We start from the raw sequence: 15,565 nt of genomic DNA, 5'->3' as shown, positions 1-15,565 counted from the left end.
ATTTAGAAAATTTCTTTTAGTTTGATAAAATAAAAAATTAGAAATATTTAATAAGTATCTTTATGTTGAATAGAATTTTGTTACATTCTGTGCCTTTATTAACCTGGCACAGCTATTGGAACACTTGATCATGTTGTGAAGTAAAATATTTTTCTCTAGATTTATAGACATCATTGTTTTATGGACCTAGATAGCATGTTTATTCAGGCTGTGCTGTTTGTTTAACACATCAGTTTTGGGTAGTTTATTTTACTTATTAGACTTTCTAAACAGATGCACAGAGCATACCAGAAAAGGTCTGCCTTTCCTGCTCTCATTCCTGTTCTTGGGACAGTTAGAATCCTGCATACAAGTTGGGGAGGGGCCCACACGAGCCCTGGGAAGATCAGGCCTTTCCCGACCCCGCACTGCTAGCAGGACCAGAGGAAGGAGTGGCGGGTTTGGTCTCCTCCCGGTTTCCCACATTTGGGAAAGCATTCTGCTTTTTTGTTTGTTGGTGATAGAGGGGAGATCCCTAAACCCTGAAACACCTACATGTATCTCTCTGTGATACCAGCTCCTGATTGCTATGGAGACATTTTCCAAAATACCAGACTATTTGGGGCAAATTATACTCTTGGAGTGCTTTCCGGAATGGTCCTTGGTTTGATAGTTTCATAAGAGTTCTCACCCATTTATCCAGATAGCATTGTTAGATATTTTGAATTACAAATAAAAAGTTACAGCCTAATTCTGTATTTGAAGTAGTTGGATTCTATAAACTTTTTCCTGTTTTAAAAAAAGGTTTAAATGTATAAAGCCCTTTCCGCAGCCCCCACTTCTCTGTTTTATTGTCGTTACAGATGCGGATGACTGTCCAGGCGACAGGGAGAGTCGCAAGGACTTGGTTCTCATTGACTCACTTTTCATCATGGATCAGTTCAAAGCTGCCGAGAGGATGAATGTTGGGAAGCCAAATGCCAAGGATATTGCGGACGTCACTGCGGTGGCTGAAGCCATCCTGCCCAAGGGCAGTGCTCGGGTCACAACCTCGGTGAGGCACTGAGCTTTTCAAGTGTAGGATGGGCCTTTGAGAGACAGAGCGCATAGCTTAGTCATGAGAAAAGCTTTTCCTCTTCCCAGTGAAGTGCTCTATCCCAACTGCAGAGTTGTCAGAAAAAGCAATTCTTCATGTGCCTGTAGTCCCAGCTACTCAGGAGGGTGAGGCAGGAGGATTGCTTCAGCCCAGATGTTCAGGTGTTGAAGACCAGCTTGGGTGACATAGCGAGACTTGGTCTCCAAAAGAAGCAATTCTTCCTCTTCCTGTTTTCTGTAGATAATTTTCGTGGCTTTCTAATCGGTTTATGGTGTGACTGTTGGTTTCAGTTTTTAGAAAAAGTTTGGGTGATTGTTTTGACCAGCAGCCACTCTTTGATCTGTTCATCGCTGCAGGTCAAGTTTAATGCTCCGCCTCTATTGTACGGGGCTCTCAGAGATTATCAGAAGATTGGCCTGGACTGGCTGGCCAAGCTCTACAGGAAGAATCTCAATGGCATATTGGCAGATGAAGCTGGACTGGGTAAAACAGTGCAGATCATTGCTTTTTTTGCCCACCTAGCTTGTAACGAAGGTAAGAGTTTGCTAGTTTTTTGAATAATACCTATTTGCTAAGACTTACCCGTAGGCCAGTGTGTTTGATGGGAGTGTGGGGACTTGGCCGTCTTATCTACTTCTTTGCTTCTGTCCTTTGACCTGAGCAAATTGAGGCTCAGAAGTATTCATTCTATGAAGGAATAAAAAACTAGTTCACAGTTAACATACAGTAACTATTAGTGAAAATCTAATACAATGCAGAGACTCATCAGGCTATGACTGAACCTTGTGACTCCAGGGTCAGGTCACCGTGCAGTGTGTAGGCAGCAGAGCAGGTGGTCCACTTCCCTTGCTGCTTCTAGACTGGCATGAACCCCGCTGTTGGGCTCTCAGCTGCGTGGGGTGGTTTGTGGCACGCATCCTGGCTCACTGTATCCTTTCTGTGTTACTATGTGCACGCCTCCCCTCGTCCCTCTTGCTGGATTTTACCTGTCAGTGGGGCAGCGTTTCCGATCCACTGCTTGGGTTCCTTAGGGAACGGGCCTGGGTACCCTGTGTGGGCTCAGCCTCTGCATGGCAGCCCCACCTGGTTCTTCACCCTCTTGACACTTCTGACTGGCACACAGCTTGTGTAGGCCCTCTGGCCTCCTTTCCAGTCTTTAGAGTCAGCTCCCTGTTCACTCCGCTTCCTCTCTTGGCTTTTAGGTCAGGTGCCCACCTTAGTCTCCTGCTCTGTGCCTAGCTGCAGAAGAAGGTGTGACTTGTGTCTCTAACACAGGACAAGGTTTCACTGTTCTTGCTCTTGTAAGAGAAGTGTTCAGTAAACATCTTGGAATGTGGTTCCCACTGTATGTTCCAGACTTAAAGCAGGCTTTGCTATTCCTGCAGAGAAGAGGGGACGTGGCCTCGTCTTCACATTTGAGCTTTGAAAGTAAAGACAGGCCGGGCGCGGTGGCTCAAGCCTGTCATCCCAGCACTTTGGGAGGCCGAGACGGGCGGATCACAAGGTCAGGAGATGGAGACCATCCCGGCTAACACCGTGGAACCCCGTCTCTACTAAAAAATACAAAAAACTAGCCGGGCGAGGTGGCGGGCGCCGGTAGTCCCAGCTACTCGGGAGGCTGAGGCAGGAGAATGGCGTGAACCCGGGAGACGGAGCTTGCAGTGAGCTGAGATCCAGCCACTGCGCTCCAGCCCGGTGACAGAGCGAGACTCTGTCTCAAAAAAAAAAAAAAAAAAAAAAAAGTTGGACATGTTTAAATTAGGAGGGTCAGCTTAGGGAAGTGATGACCCCATGGGTGCTCTGACTGAAGGCTGTGTGAAAAGAAATGGAACACAGTGGAATTGCAGTGGGGGTCTCAGTCCAAGTAGTTTAAGGAGAGAGAGGCAGGGCTGAGGGTCCCTTCACCTCCGGAGAGGGTTCTTTTTTTTTTTTTTTTGAGATGGAGTTTCACTCTCGTTGCCCAGGCTGGGGTGTAATGGTGTGATCTCGGCTCACTGCAACCTCCGCCTTCTGGGTTCAAGTGATTCTCCTTCCTCAGCCTCGCAAGTAGCTGGGACTACAAGCACTTGCCACCATGCCCGGCTAATTTTTAAAAAATTTTTGGTAGAGACAGGGTTTCATCATGTTGCCCGGGCTGGTCTGGAACCCCTGAGCTCAAGTGATCCACCCACCTCAGCCTCCCGGAGTGCTGGGATTACAGGCATGAGCCACCATGCCTGGCTCTTTTTTTTTTTTTTTTTTAAGGCACTGTTGCCCAGGCTGGATTGGAGTGGCATGATCAGGGCTCACTGCAGCCCTGACTTCCCAGACGCAAGTCATCCTCCCACCTGAGCCCTCCTTAGGAGGCTCAGGTGGGAAGATCGCTGTGACTGAACAAAAAACTGGCTAATTTTTGTATTTTTGATAGAGATAGGGTTTTGCCATGTTGCCAGGCTGGTCTTGAACTCCTGGGCTCAAGCAATCTGCCTGCCTTGGCTGCCCAAAGTGGTGGGATTACAGGCATGAGCCATTATGCCCAGCCTGAAAGTAGCCTGTGCTTCTAAAACTAGGGGATTGTATTTTGTCAGTTGAATAGATGAGTGAATCATTCAGCATTCATTCATCTGCTCCTTACGTGATGGCTGTCACAGACCCCAGGCACTTTTCTAGGTCCTGAGGGTGCAGCTCTGCTTTCAGGAACCCCACACTGGTACAGATGAACCTTGAAATGGACTGATGACCCAGCATAGTGACAGGATCCTGGCCAGTTGGAGCAAGGTCTCAGGGAGATGGGGCACTGCGGGTGGGGGCTGCAAGTGCAGCTGACATCCAGGAACAGCACCGAGGCCAGTGTGAGGGCAAGAGGGTGTGAGGGGACGGTGGGGGATGAGTATAGAAAGATTGGGGTCAACCACGATAGAGGCCTAGCAAGCACTGGAGCTGATGTGGCTTTGCCTTAGTGTGTGGTCTGCATCAGTGCAGGTGCTGGTACAGGTGTCTGCCCAGGCTAGAGAGCAGTGGTGTGATCCTGGCTCACTGAAGCCTCAGCCTCCTGGGCTCAAGTGATTGATCCTCCTGCCTCAGCTTCCCAAGTAGCTGGGAGTACAGGTGTATGCCACCATACCTGGCTAATTTTTTTTTTTTTTTGAGATGGAGTCTCCCTCTGTTGCCCGGGCTGGAGTGTGGTGGCGTGATCTCAACTCACTGCAAGCTCCTCCTTCCGGGTTATGCCATTCTCCTGCCTCAGCCTCCCGAGTAGCTGGGACTACAGGCACCTGGCACCTCGCCCGGCTAATTTTTTGTATTTTTAGTAGAGACGGGGTTTCACTGTGTCAGCCAGGATGGTTTCGTTCTCCTGACCTCGTGATCTGCCCGCCTCAGCCTCCCAAAGTGTTGGAATTACAGGCGTGAGCCACCGTGCCTGGCTAATTTTTTTTTATTTTTTGGAAGAGGTGAGGTCTTACTATGTTACCCAGGCTGGTCTCGAACTCCTGGCCTCAAAAGATCCTCCTGTCTTGGCTTCCCAAAGTGTTGGGATTACAGAGATTGTCTTGGCTTCCCAAAGTGCTGGGATTATAGAGATTACAGCTGTGAGCCACTGTGCCTAGCCAGCTTTTCTTTTCTTCTTCTTCTTTTTTTAATCTTATTTTTCACTGGGGTTTAAAATACCATCTGGATTTGATTTGTGTTTACTTACTCCTTGAGTTGTGTCTTTTTTTTTTTTTTTTTTTTTTTTTGAGGTGGAGTTTTGCTTTGTTGCCCAGGCTGGATGAATTGCAGTGGCATGATCTCAGCTCACTGCAACCTCCGCCTCCCAGGTTCAAGCCTGCCTCAGCCTCCTGAGTATTTGGGATTACAGGCGCACACCACCATGCGCAGCTAATGTTTGTATTTTTAGTAGAGACGGGGTTTCACCATATTGGTCATGCTGGTCTTGAATTCCTGACCTCGTGATCTGCCTGCCTCAGCCTCCAAAAGTGCTGTGATTACAGGTCACGCCTCCGCGCCCAGCCGGTTGTGTCTTTTAAAGAGTTTATTGTCCTGTTATATTTTTTTCTTTGTGACATTTCTGTTCATATCCTTTGTTTATTTTTCTATTGGGTGGTTCTTTTCCAGGATCAGCAGGAATGCTTTGCATATTAGCAGTAATGGCTGTAGATGGATGTGTTGTAAATACTTGTTTAAAGTCTACTAAGTCTGTCTTGTAACCTGGTTTATGCTTCATTTATAGCACAGAAGTTGAAATTCATTTGTATTCCTCTAATAATCTTTAAAAACCTTAGTTTTCTCGCCAGGCTCAGTGGCTCTTGCCTCTAATCCCAGCACTTTGGGAGGGCAAGGCAGGTGGGTCACCTGAGGTCAGGAGTTTGAGACCAGCCTGGCCAACATGGTGACACCCCATCTCTACTAAAAATACAAAAATTAGCTGGACATGGTGGCGTGCGCTTCTAATCCCAGTTACACAGGAGGCTGAGGTAGGAGAATCGCTTGAACCTGGGAGGCAGAGGTTGCAGTGAGCCGAGATTGTGCCGTTGGACTCCAGCCTGGGTGACGAGCAAAACTCCATCTTAAAAAAAAAAATCATAGTTTTCTGAAGAAGGAAAACAATGTATTTTAGGATGGTTTGGATGTGCCCTAACTAAAGCTTGGGAAGCAGTGATGGGCACAAACCCTTGGCTGACAAAACACAATTTAGACGCCTGCTGCATGGTCGCCTGGCTTGTGGGAAGGACTTGAGCAGGGTCTGGGGCTCTCTTCGTCTGTGAGTCTGCTTTCTAAGTGTTGCTCGTTCCTCCGGACTCTTGGAGGAGCTCACGGTGGTTTGAATGAACACCAGGGTGTTCTTGGGACTGCTCATTCAGTGTGTGTCTACTGAGGTCTCCTCTGAGCCAGGCTTGTTGCTTGTGCAGCAGCACCCTGGGGGCCAAGGAGCAGCTTCTGGGCGGTGTGCTGGCTCCAGATGAATGCACTTGTTTCCCCCAAGTCTGCCTCAGTCGTGTGGTGGTTCATGTCACACATACTCATACTGAGGAAGCATCTCTGGTCAGACACAGTGCTAGGTGCCTGGACATGACAGATACTTTGACGTGGAAAATTCTGTTTTTTCCTTTGTAGGTAATTGGGGCCCCCATCTTGTTGTTGTGAGAAGTTGTAACATACTCAAGTGGGAGCTTGAATTGAAACGTTGGTGTCCCGGGCTCAAAATCCTCTCATATATTGGCAGCCACAGAGAACTCAAAGCAAAGAGACAGGTATTTTTTTTTAAACATAAAGCTAAACAGAAAGCCATCTTAATTTTTATAAAAGACACATTAAAAAATGTGAAGACATACTTACTAATGTAATTATTAAAAATCACTCATTCATGAGTTAACAAAACTTTATGTTGTTCCCCTTGAAAGCATAGACAATACCGCCTCGGCCTGGCCATTCCCTGCGAGAAGGGCCCCACAGGCCCCACACTCGCAGGCCCAGGTGTGCACAGAGCTCAGTGTCATTGCCCAGAAAGTGGGACAGTTTCCTCCGGAAATGGTCTTCTCTGGGGCAGTGCGGCACTTTTCCCTGGAGGCCCTGCTGACTTCCACGGGCACAGAGGAGAAGCTGGGTGCCGCCAGATCTGAATTTAAAACCCATAGAAACATTTGCACAACATGCCTAATAGATAACGTTTCTGGAACAAATTTTAACTTACTAAAAATTTTTCTCTGCCCTATAGTTTCTAGTACTAGGTCACTAAAGGTAGATTCATCACAGTTTTCCATTGAGTAGAACATTTTGGACCATTAGACATTGTGTTGAGTAGTGTTTACTGAAAAAGTGAGCTTTCAGTAGTATTTTCTTTTTTACTATTTTAGTCTGTTTTTGGTGTTATTACAAAATATCACAGACTGGGTAATTTATAAGTATAGACATTTATTTCTCACGGTTCTGGAGGCTGTGAAGTCCAAGATACAGATGCCAGCAGATTTAGTGTCTGGTGAGGGCCTGGTTTCCGCATCCCAGATAGGGCCTTGCTGCTGCATGTTTTGGAGGGCACATGGCGGAAGGGATGGAAGGGCAGAAGGCTCCAAGCTGGTTCCCTCCAGCCCTTTCGTACTGCACAAGTTCATCCTTGAGAGCAGGGAAGTGTCCACTTCTTAATACTACCACCGTGGGCGTTAGATTTCAACATGAATTTTGGAGGGAACACATTCAAGCCATAGTACTGTGTCTGGCTTTTAGTTTGTTTTGAGAAAGCGTATAATGCAGTCAGTTGCAATACAGATGTTGACATCTCTTATTTTTCTGAGCACACTTCCCCTTGTTTTGATTAGATACTAGAAGAGCTCGCCCTGCTTCAGGATCCTCTGCTATAATCTCAGTATTTTCCAAATGGTAATTGTCAGCGCCTGCAGAATAGCTTCTTAATTTGTCAACGAAACTGCTTTAGACCCCTAGAGGAAGAGATAAAAACATAAATGCAGCCATTTTCTGTGCGGTAATAGCAAGTTATTTAAAAAAGCGAGTAGAATTATAGGTGGGAACGGAGTCACTGGGTGGAGAGCTTTGGGAAGCGTGTGTCCTCAAGGTGGTTTTGGAAGACAGTGGAGTGCGAAGGCACTGAGCCATCCTCTCTGTGCTGCAGGAGTGGGCCGAACCCAACAGCTTCCACGTCTGCATCACGTCCTACACGCAGTTCTTCCGGGGCTTCACCGCCTTCACACGAGTGCGCTGGAAGTGTCTGGTCATTGATGAGATGCAGCGTGTGAAAGGCATGACCGAGAGGCACTGGGAAGCGGTTTTCACCCTGCAGAGGTCTGTGTGTTACGTGCTTGTCATTGAGTGTTCTTTGCTGTTGATGTAAAAGGTTCTCTTGAAGAAATCTGCGTAATTGCAGACACAAAAAATGGCCTTTGAGCTAGAGAATTGCTTTTCATCTTCATCCCAGCACGTGGGCCAGAAAGCCCCAGAACTGGGTCAATGCAGCCCCCCTTTTCAGTCATGCGCACGTTGACATTCACAGTGTCAAATAACTGTCCCTTTTCTCACACATTGTCAGTGAAGACGCTGCTGCATCCAGCCCCGTGGCTGTAGAATTCCAGTGTTGTCTCTTGTCCTGTTTGCAGCCAACAGCGCCTGCTTCTGATCGACTCGCCGCTGCACAATACCTTCCTGGAGCTCTGGACCATGGTGCACTTCCTGGTCCCAGGGATCTCCAGACCCTACCTGAGCTCCCCTCTGAGGGCCCCCAGTGAAGAGAGCCAGGATTACTACCATAAGGTGGTCATAAGGTTACACAGGGTAGGTTGGGCTCTGCCATTTCAGCTCAGTGATTAAACATGTGTATGCCTCATTGTAAACGTGTTACAGCAGCATTTTTGGAAAGAAAACAGTAAACAGTTTTTTATTTTCAGGTGACACAGCCATTTATTTTGAGGAGAACTAAGAGAGATGTGGAAAAGCAACTGACAAAGAAATATGAGCATGTTTTGAAGTGTCGCCTTTCTAACCGACAAAAAGCCTTATACGAGGATGTTATCCTACAACCCGGGTGAGTGTGGACTCTGGGCATGTGCCCCCTTTGCTGTCCCTGCCTGTGAGGGACAGAGGCCCTTTCTGTGGCCTCAGCAGAAAGCTCCTTTCTGTAAGGATTGGGCGTCTGGAGCTGGAGGCCGAAGTGCCCTCTTGGGGGCAGCAGACTCTGCGGCCTCAGGTGTTTCCAGCTGTTTCAGGCTCATGCTGGCCCTGCTGTACTTCCTGTCTCAGAAGCCCCACTCCTGTGTAGTTGCCCACGTGTAGGGTGGTGTCCTGGTGCTGCTGTCTGTGTTGTCCAGAGAATTCTGTGAATTTTAGTTTCCATTCATCTGGGAGAGACGATGAGTGAGCAGCTCGCCTTCCCACAGCCAGCCTGGAGGCCCCAGAACTTGGGTCGGCTGTGGCCCACAGGAGGTGGCACGCTGCTGTCTGCGGCACAGTGAGCGGGGTGTCGCATGGGGTGGAATGCGCCATGCAACGCGCGCCATGTGATGGCTGGCTGCTGTGCCTCTGGCAGGGACACGCTGGTGCCAGAAGCTGTGCCCCTCGAGTTGACACAGTGTGGGGCCCCCCTTGATCCTCTGAGGTCGTCAGATGTGCATGGTTTTGGTCTGTCTGGCTTCCCAGTTTTCTGAGTTTAGATGAAAGAAGCACAAAAAACCCTGGAAATCAAGTTTTGGAGTATTTGAAATTTATCTGTGCTTAGTCATCACAACTCAGTCTCTGCTGGGGGTGTGGCTATGAGGCAGTGCTGCAGGGTTACCCCTACCCCATGCCACCTCAGTGCCCTCACAGGCCACAGTCAGACACACTGGATCAGCGACCCCACTCCTCCACCAGCCATGTGCTCATGTGCTCCCCTCCTTGTGGGGAGACGACATGGGGACCCTGGTGAGGTGCTGTGGCGGGAGCAGATGCCAGGCGATCGTGTGAGTGCACTCCGTGGCCATGGGCACAGCAGACTGTGGTTTGCGGAGACTAGGGTTGAGGCCATGTTAGCCACACACACACCCCTCCCCCACCCCTTGTCCTGGGTCTCCCTCTCTGTGCCTCATCCTCTGCTCTGCAGCCCGAGGGCATGCACTCAGGGGCTTGCCAGGGTTCTGTGCATGTGTACGTGGCGCCTGGGCACCCTCGAGAGGAGGGTGACTGTGAATGCAGCTTAAACCTGGTGAGTGAAGATTTCAGGAGGGAAGGTAAGTGTGCATGATGACTGTGGAATTTCTCAGTCCTTCACAAATGACACAGTACAACCGTCCTTTCTCCAAGAGGCGGGGCGGCGGAGCAGCACCTCACTCCACGCCATTAGTGGCGAGACTCTCCAGGCATTGTAGAAACTTTGTATGCGTAGACAGAAAACGCTTTGCCACATTGCTGAAGCTCTGGTGTCAGATTTTTCAGTAGAATACTGAAATCAGCCTGTGTCAGCTTTGGTAACACACTAGTTGTGGTTTGAGTAGAGAGGACTCACAGCGTAGGCAGGGTTTGGGCCAGCATGTCAGGGAGGTCACGCTGACCACGCCCGGTGTACGGGGCCATCTCGGGGAGTCTGACCCAGTGCCCTTCTGGGGTTGTGCCCACGCAGCATGGTTGGTTGCCTTCAGGGTTGCAGTGTCATCTGAGGTGTGAGAGGCTGGTGGCCCTGGGACCTGTAGCGGGAAAGCATGTCTTCTTCTGCGGGTCTCAGGCTGGCTGTGTGGCATCTGCTCCCCGGGTGGAATGGCAGGAGGGCACTCGGACTTCTCATGCACGTTTTCCTCTTTCTTTCTGAGCCTGTGAAATCAGGCTGCAGTGCTTTAGGTGTGCGCACGCCTCGCTCCCCTAGAGCACCTGGTAAACAAGTGTTTGGGGCGCTGTCCGGTGCTCGACGGGATCCTCGGGTGGTCCAGGAGCGTCCTGTCCTGGTCAGCTCCTCCCTCTTGCAGGGACTGTGCCACACCCGCTGCTGTGAGGGCGGCACCCGTGTTTCTGTACCGTGAGCTCCAGAGCTGCCAGACCAGACTCCCTACCTGCCCAGACCACCCTGCACTTGTGCTGGCCTCTCCTGGTTCCTGTTGGCCAGGGCGAGTTGCCCTTTCTGTTATCAGCCCCTCCATGTGGGCTTTAAGTCCCATCCCTTCTCCCGAATCATCCATCTTCTCAGCCGTTCTTTCTGAAGCATGTGCTGTGCCCCGGCCCTTGTGCATGTGAGTCCTTCCCTGGCCTCTTTTTCCTTCCCACCGCTGCTCTCCAGAGCCAGGCTCGCAGGAGCTCTCCCGATGCTTGTCTCCGTTTTCGGTCTCCACTCATTGCTCAGCCCTCATGCAGTGTGCTTCTCATGCGCCAGTGCCTAGCTGTGTGGGGACTCCGGACTCCAGGCATCAGCTCCCCCGTGGAGCCCTCCTGCTTGGGTTTTTGGTTTTGTTTTTTTGTTTTGTTTTGTTTTGTTTTAAACTTTTCTTGAGATGGAGTCTCACTCTTGTTACCTAGGCTGAAGTTCAGTGGCACGATCTGAGCTCACTGCAACCTCTGCCTCCCAGGTTCAAGTGATTCTTCTGCCTCAGCCTCTCGAGTTGCTGGGATTACAGGCCTGCGCCACCACAGCTGGCTAATTTTTTTTTGCATTTTTAGTAGAGACGGGGTTTTACTATGTTGGCCATGCTGGTCTCGAACCCCTGACCTCTAGTGATCCGCCCACCTTGGCCTCCCAAAGTGCTGGGATTGCAGGCGAGCCACCACGCTGGCCCTGGTTGGGTTCAGTGGTGCGTGCTGTTGTCAACCTTGGCCTCCCAAAGTGCTGGGATTGCAGGCGTGAGCCTCCGTGCCGGCCCTGGTTGGGTTCTGTGCTGCTCTCATGGTGGTTTCTGTCACCTGCGCTTGAGCTGACCCTTGAGCTCCTCACATCCAGCATGGCAGAACTGAGCTTGTGTTTTCCCAAGCCTGGCTCCCTCCCTGGTGTTCCTGTTTTAGGGTGTGCACCACCATCAACCCAGTTGTTTGGGTTGGAAATTTGCCATTGCTCTCTCCTCCCTTCTCTTCCCATGAGTCTGCCATCTCCTTCCTGAATCTCTCTCCAGACAAGTTACCTATTGTCACTGTCACCCCGGTTTCCTCCCTCAGGCCGCCTGGTGCTTTGTGCTCACGCCAGAGGGCTACTCCCTACCACGGTCCCATTTCCCGCCCAGCCCTGGTCCCAGGGTGCATTGTGGGTCCTTCTGTCTGCCCCCTTCACTGGGTGGTAAGACGCACAGGACATGGACCTGGGCCCTCGTCTACCCCTGCGGACTGCCTGCAGGGCCAGTGCAGGACCAGGCGTCAGAGCTGCCAAGCGGGTGTGTGAGGGGCTTTGCTCTGCTGCGCTCACCCTGCCCCTCACTTTGCTTTTCCCCCTCGGTTGCCCCCACGTCTCTTTGAGAGCACTCGCTGTGATTGTGAATGGAGAATGAACTGGAGTGGGTGTCTCTGGTCAGCTCTGGTGGGGTGGTGTCACTCTAAATAAACGGGGATGGCGAGCGAGTGCAGAAGGCCCTGCCTGGGACGTGGACCTGAATGGCCACTCTGTCTAACTCAGTACACGGACCTAGAAAAATCTGCTTCTGCCCACCTTTCTGGAGTTGAGACAGTTGATCGTGAGGGTAGGAATATGTCCATGTGCCATTTGGATTGAATGCTTCATGCTTCTTCCTCCACGGGCAGCACTCAGGAGGCCTTGAAGAGCGGGCACTTTGTCAATGTCCTGAGCATCCTTGTGCGGCTGCAGCGCATCTGCAATCACCCTGGGCTTGTCGAACCTCGGCACCCAGGCTCTTCCTACGTGGCGGGGCCGCTGGAATATCCGTCCGCATCTCTAATTCTGAAGGCACTGGAGAGAGATTTCTGGAGGGTAAGTGGAGGATCCAGAAAGCGGAATCACTGTTGGATGTCTTTTCCAGGCACATTATAGATAAAACCATTCTTGGAAATGGGTTCTCAACCAGCTCTTCTTCTGCAATTGCAATTGCAGCTCTGCGATACATGGCACTGTCTAGCAGCACTGATGGCTTGCCTCCCCTTGCCGGAGTGTTCCACCTCCGGAAGTTTACCCGAGGGAGACAGGCCCACAGAGTGGAAAGATGCAGAGGGCAGGGTTTCTTGGCGTGTGGATTGTGGACTGTGAGAAGTAGCTGAGCATGCACAGTGCATCTGTAGAACTTCACCAAGGGCATGACAGCACCTGTGTATTGGCGTGGAGGAGGGTCTGCTTGCCGAGCGGCCGTTAGAGAGAGCGCGTCTGGATGCCCACGTTAGGGCCCTGCCATGGAAATCAGTTTTGATTCTTAGGTGCTTTTTATGCCACTTCATGCAGCAAGACTTTTTTTCTTTTTCTTTCTAGGAAACAGATCTTTCTATGTTTGATCTCATCAGCTTAGAAAATAAAATCACTCGTCACGAGGCAGAATTGCTGTCTAAGAAAAAGATACCACGGAAACTCATGGAGGAAATCTCCATTTCAGCAGCCCCAGCAGCCCGACCAGCAGCAGCAAAGCTGAAGGCCAGCAGGTGCGTGCGACCCAGAGGCAGCAGGGAGGGTCGGCTCCCAGGGTCCCCGCAGCTGACCCAGGGCTATGCATGGTGGAAGAAGGCTGCTAATGTAGTTGGGTTATCTGCTGCTCTTGGGACCTTGCTGATGTCCTTGGCTGTGGTACGCGTGGCTGTGCAGATGCCTTTTAGGCTGTGTGGTGCAGTACAACTTGCCTCCCTGAGCAGCAACCTCCTTGATGGTCTTCGTGGCAGTTTTAGGGTAGGATGGGTGTCAGGGCTGCATTGAACCTGGTGCCTCCTGTGGTGGAGGCTGGTGTGGCCAGACCACACGTGTCGTGAGTGTGGCAGGCAGAGGGCTCCACCCCCACCGTGATGTCATTGTCTTACAAGTGACATGTGAATGACTCTGAAGTGATGCTTTTGCCGGTGTCGTGAGGCTGGGAGGGACAGACACGTTAGATGATTAAAACAAGATATAAATGACTCATAGTCTAAATCTAGCAATTGGAAATATCCAAAATCCTATGCTTGGGTTAAAAAGGAAAGGAAAGGAAAGAGGCATTTGGAGATGAAGGGGCCAGTTCTGCAGACAGGTCTTTCTTGTTGGCACTTCTGTACTTGGCTTCACTGGGACGTTGAGTGGATCACCCTCCCCTCGTCAGTACCAGAGGTTTCTGCTTAGCTTGAGGAGCCACGACCCAGCAGGCTGCTCCTCAGGGAGCCTGCAGCCCTCAGTTAAATGAACAGCACCCATTCTAGTGGGTGCTAGTCTGTCTTTTTAAAATGGCTTTTTACAAAAAAGTTTATAAAAGTTTTTAATAGAGACAGGGGTCTCACTCTGTTGCCAGGCTGGTCTTGAACTCTTGGGCTCAAGGAATCCTCCTGCCTCAGTCCCCCAAAGTGCTAGAATTACAGGTGTGAGACCACACGCCCAGCCTAAAAATGACTTTTGATGGTCATCTCTGCCCGTTACATTGTATAGGAGTTTTGAAAATGGCCAGTATAGTTCCCAGCTTAAAGTGGGCACCGTGGCTCACGCCTGTAATCCCAATGCTTTCAGAAGCCAAGGTGGCAGGATCGCTTGAGCCCAGGAGTTGGAGACCAGCCTGGGCAACATAGTGAGACCCTATCTCTCCAAAAAAAATCATACAATCCGGGCATGGTGGTGCACACCCGTATTCCTAGCTACTTAGAGACTAAGGCAAGAGGATTGCTTGAAGCCAGGAGTTTGAGGCAACAGTGAACCATCACTTGTACGGCCACTTGATCAGACTTTTGTCAAGTTGATGTTTCTCCTCACTCCCCTTAGCCCTTGTGCTATAATAGATGCATTGTTTTCTAATCTACATTGATACGGTTGTGAAAGTTAAAACAGCTTTCATCCTTGTATTCCCAGATATCTGGGCGGATGTAACATACCACTTTGGTGTACTTAAGTCTTGTTAGCCACTGCTACCGGGCTCAGGGGGAGCTTACCTAGGATACTACTTAGGCGTCTTTCCCTTCCCTCTGTAAACTGCTCTCTGGGTACTGGCCCCTCAGCTGGCTTCCTGTGGGCAGCGGTGAGCCCCGGCGCCTTGAGGTGGCCTGTTCTCTCTGTGGTCTGATGCTCTGTGTCTTCTTGCCTGGACCAACGGGCATCTAGGTTGTTTCAGCCTGTGCAGTATGGCCAGAAGCCCGAGGGTCGCACCGTGGCTTTCCCCAGCGCTCACCCGCCCCGGACGGCAGCCCCCACCACGGCCTCGGCTGCTCCACAGGGCCCGCTTCGAGGACGGCCGCCCATCGCCACCTTCTCTGCCAATCCGGAGGCAAAAGGTAGACGTCACGTAGTTGTCTGCTCTCCGCCTTACGGAGGTTTTTGTGGGACAAGTTCATGGCACTTTCTTCTTGCGCCTCTGGACACGGTCATCGCCCCTGAGTGGGAGTAGACACCACCTGCCGGCTCTCTGAAGGCGCCTGGCTGAGCTCTTGATGAGTTTAGACTTTTTGATGGCTGGTAATGGATGTTTTCCCTATTGAAGACATTTCACTCCTAGGTTAATAAGTGTTGATCTGATACTGACAGCCACTGGGCAGGCTGTTTCTGTTGACAAGAGGTGCATGCGTGCAGTCGTCTAGGAGACTCCTGAGAACGTCTGCTCATATTGTATTTTGTGCTGTCGCTTGAACTTGATTATTCTTTTGAGGAAGGATAGAGTAGAAAAGGTCATCAAAATAGTTAAAAGTAGTAGTTCACCACGTGGCCAAAGGGGCCCTCCACACCATGTCCATCGGGTTTTCTGAGCTAAAAATAAATGCGGAGACCTGCATTGTTGCCAGCGTTCTCTATAGAAATATGAGTGGAAGCTCTGTTGATGTTTTTTTTGTGTGTTTAGGAAATAGTTTCTAATTGATACTAATGTTTGGTTGGGCTGACTTCTAACAGTCTCTGTTTACTCTGAGAAATGTACCGCGTAGAGTACTGTAGCTCAAAGTGAAGATGATTAGCAGCATGTA

The 15,565-nt window shown here is 50.3% G+C and overlaps 1 protein-coding gene across 1 annotated transcript in view; it reads left to right on the top strand.

The window, feature by feature from the left end:
- LOC117089164 (E1A-binding protein p400-like) overlaps positions 1-15,565 on the top strand; it is a 127,930-nt gene that overhangs the window by 60,799 nt on the left and 51,566 nt on the right. The window contains 9 exon segments of the mRNA XM_033220068.1: positions 843-1,033; positions 1,432-1,609; positions 6,170-6,306; positions 7,680-7,849; positions 8,161-8,335; positions 8,449-8,585; positions 12,245-12,431; positions 12,921-13,087; positions 14,715-14,884. Of these exon segments, the coding sequence (XP_033075959.1) occupies positions 843-1,033; positions 1,432-1,609; positions 6,170-6,306; positions 7,680-7,849; positions 8,161-8,335; positions 8,449-8,585; positions 12,245-12,431; positions 12,921-13,087; positions 14,715-14,884 (1,512 nt within the window).

Source organism: Trachypithecus francoisi, unplaced genomic scaffold (assembly GCF_009764315.1).
Source record: "Trachypithecus francoisi isolate TF-2019V2 unplaced genomic scaffold, Tfra_2.0 Lachesis_group11, whole genome shotgun sequence".
Lineage (NCBI taxonomy): Eukaryota > Metazoa > Chordata > Mammalia > Primates > Cercopithecidae > Trachypithecus > Trachypithecus francoisi.
The sequence above is the reverse complement of the archived record's forward strand: the minus strand, read 5'-3'. Positions and strand labels throughout refer to the sequence as shown.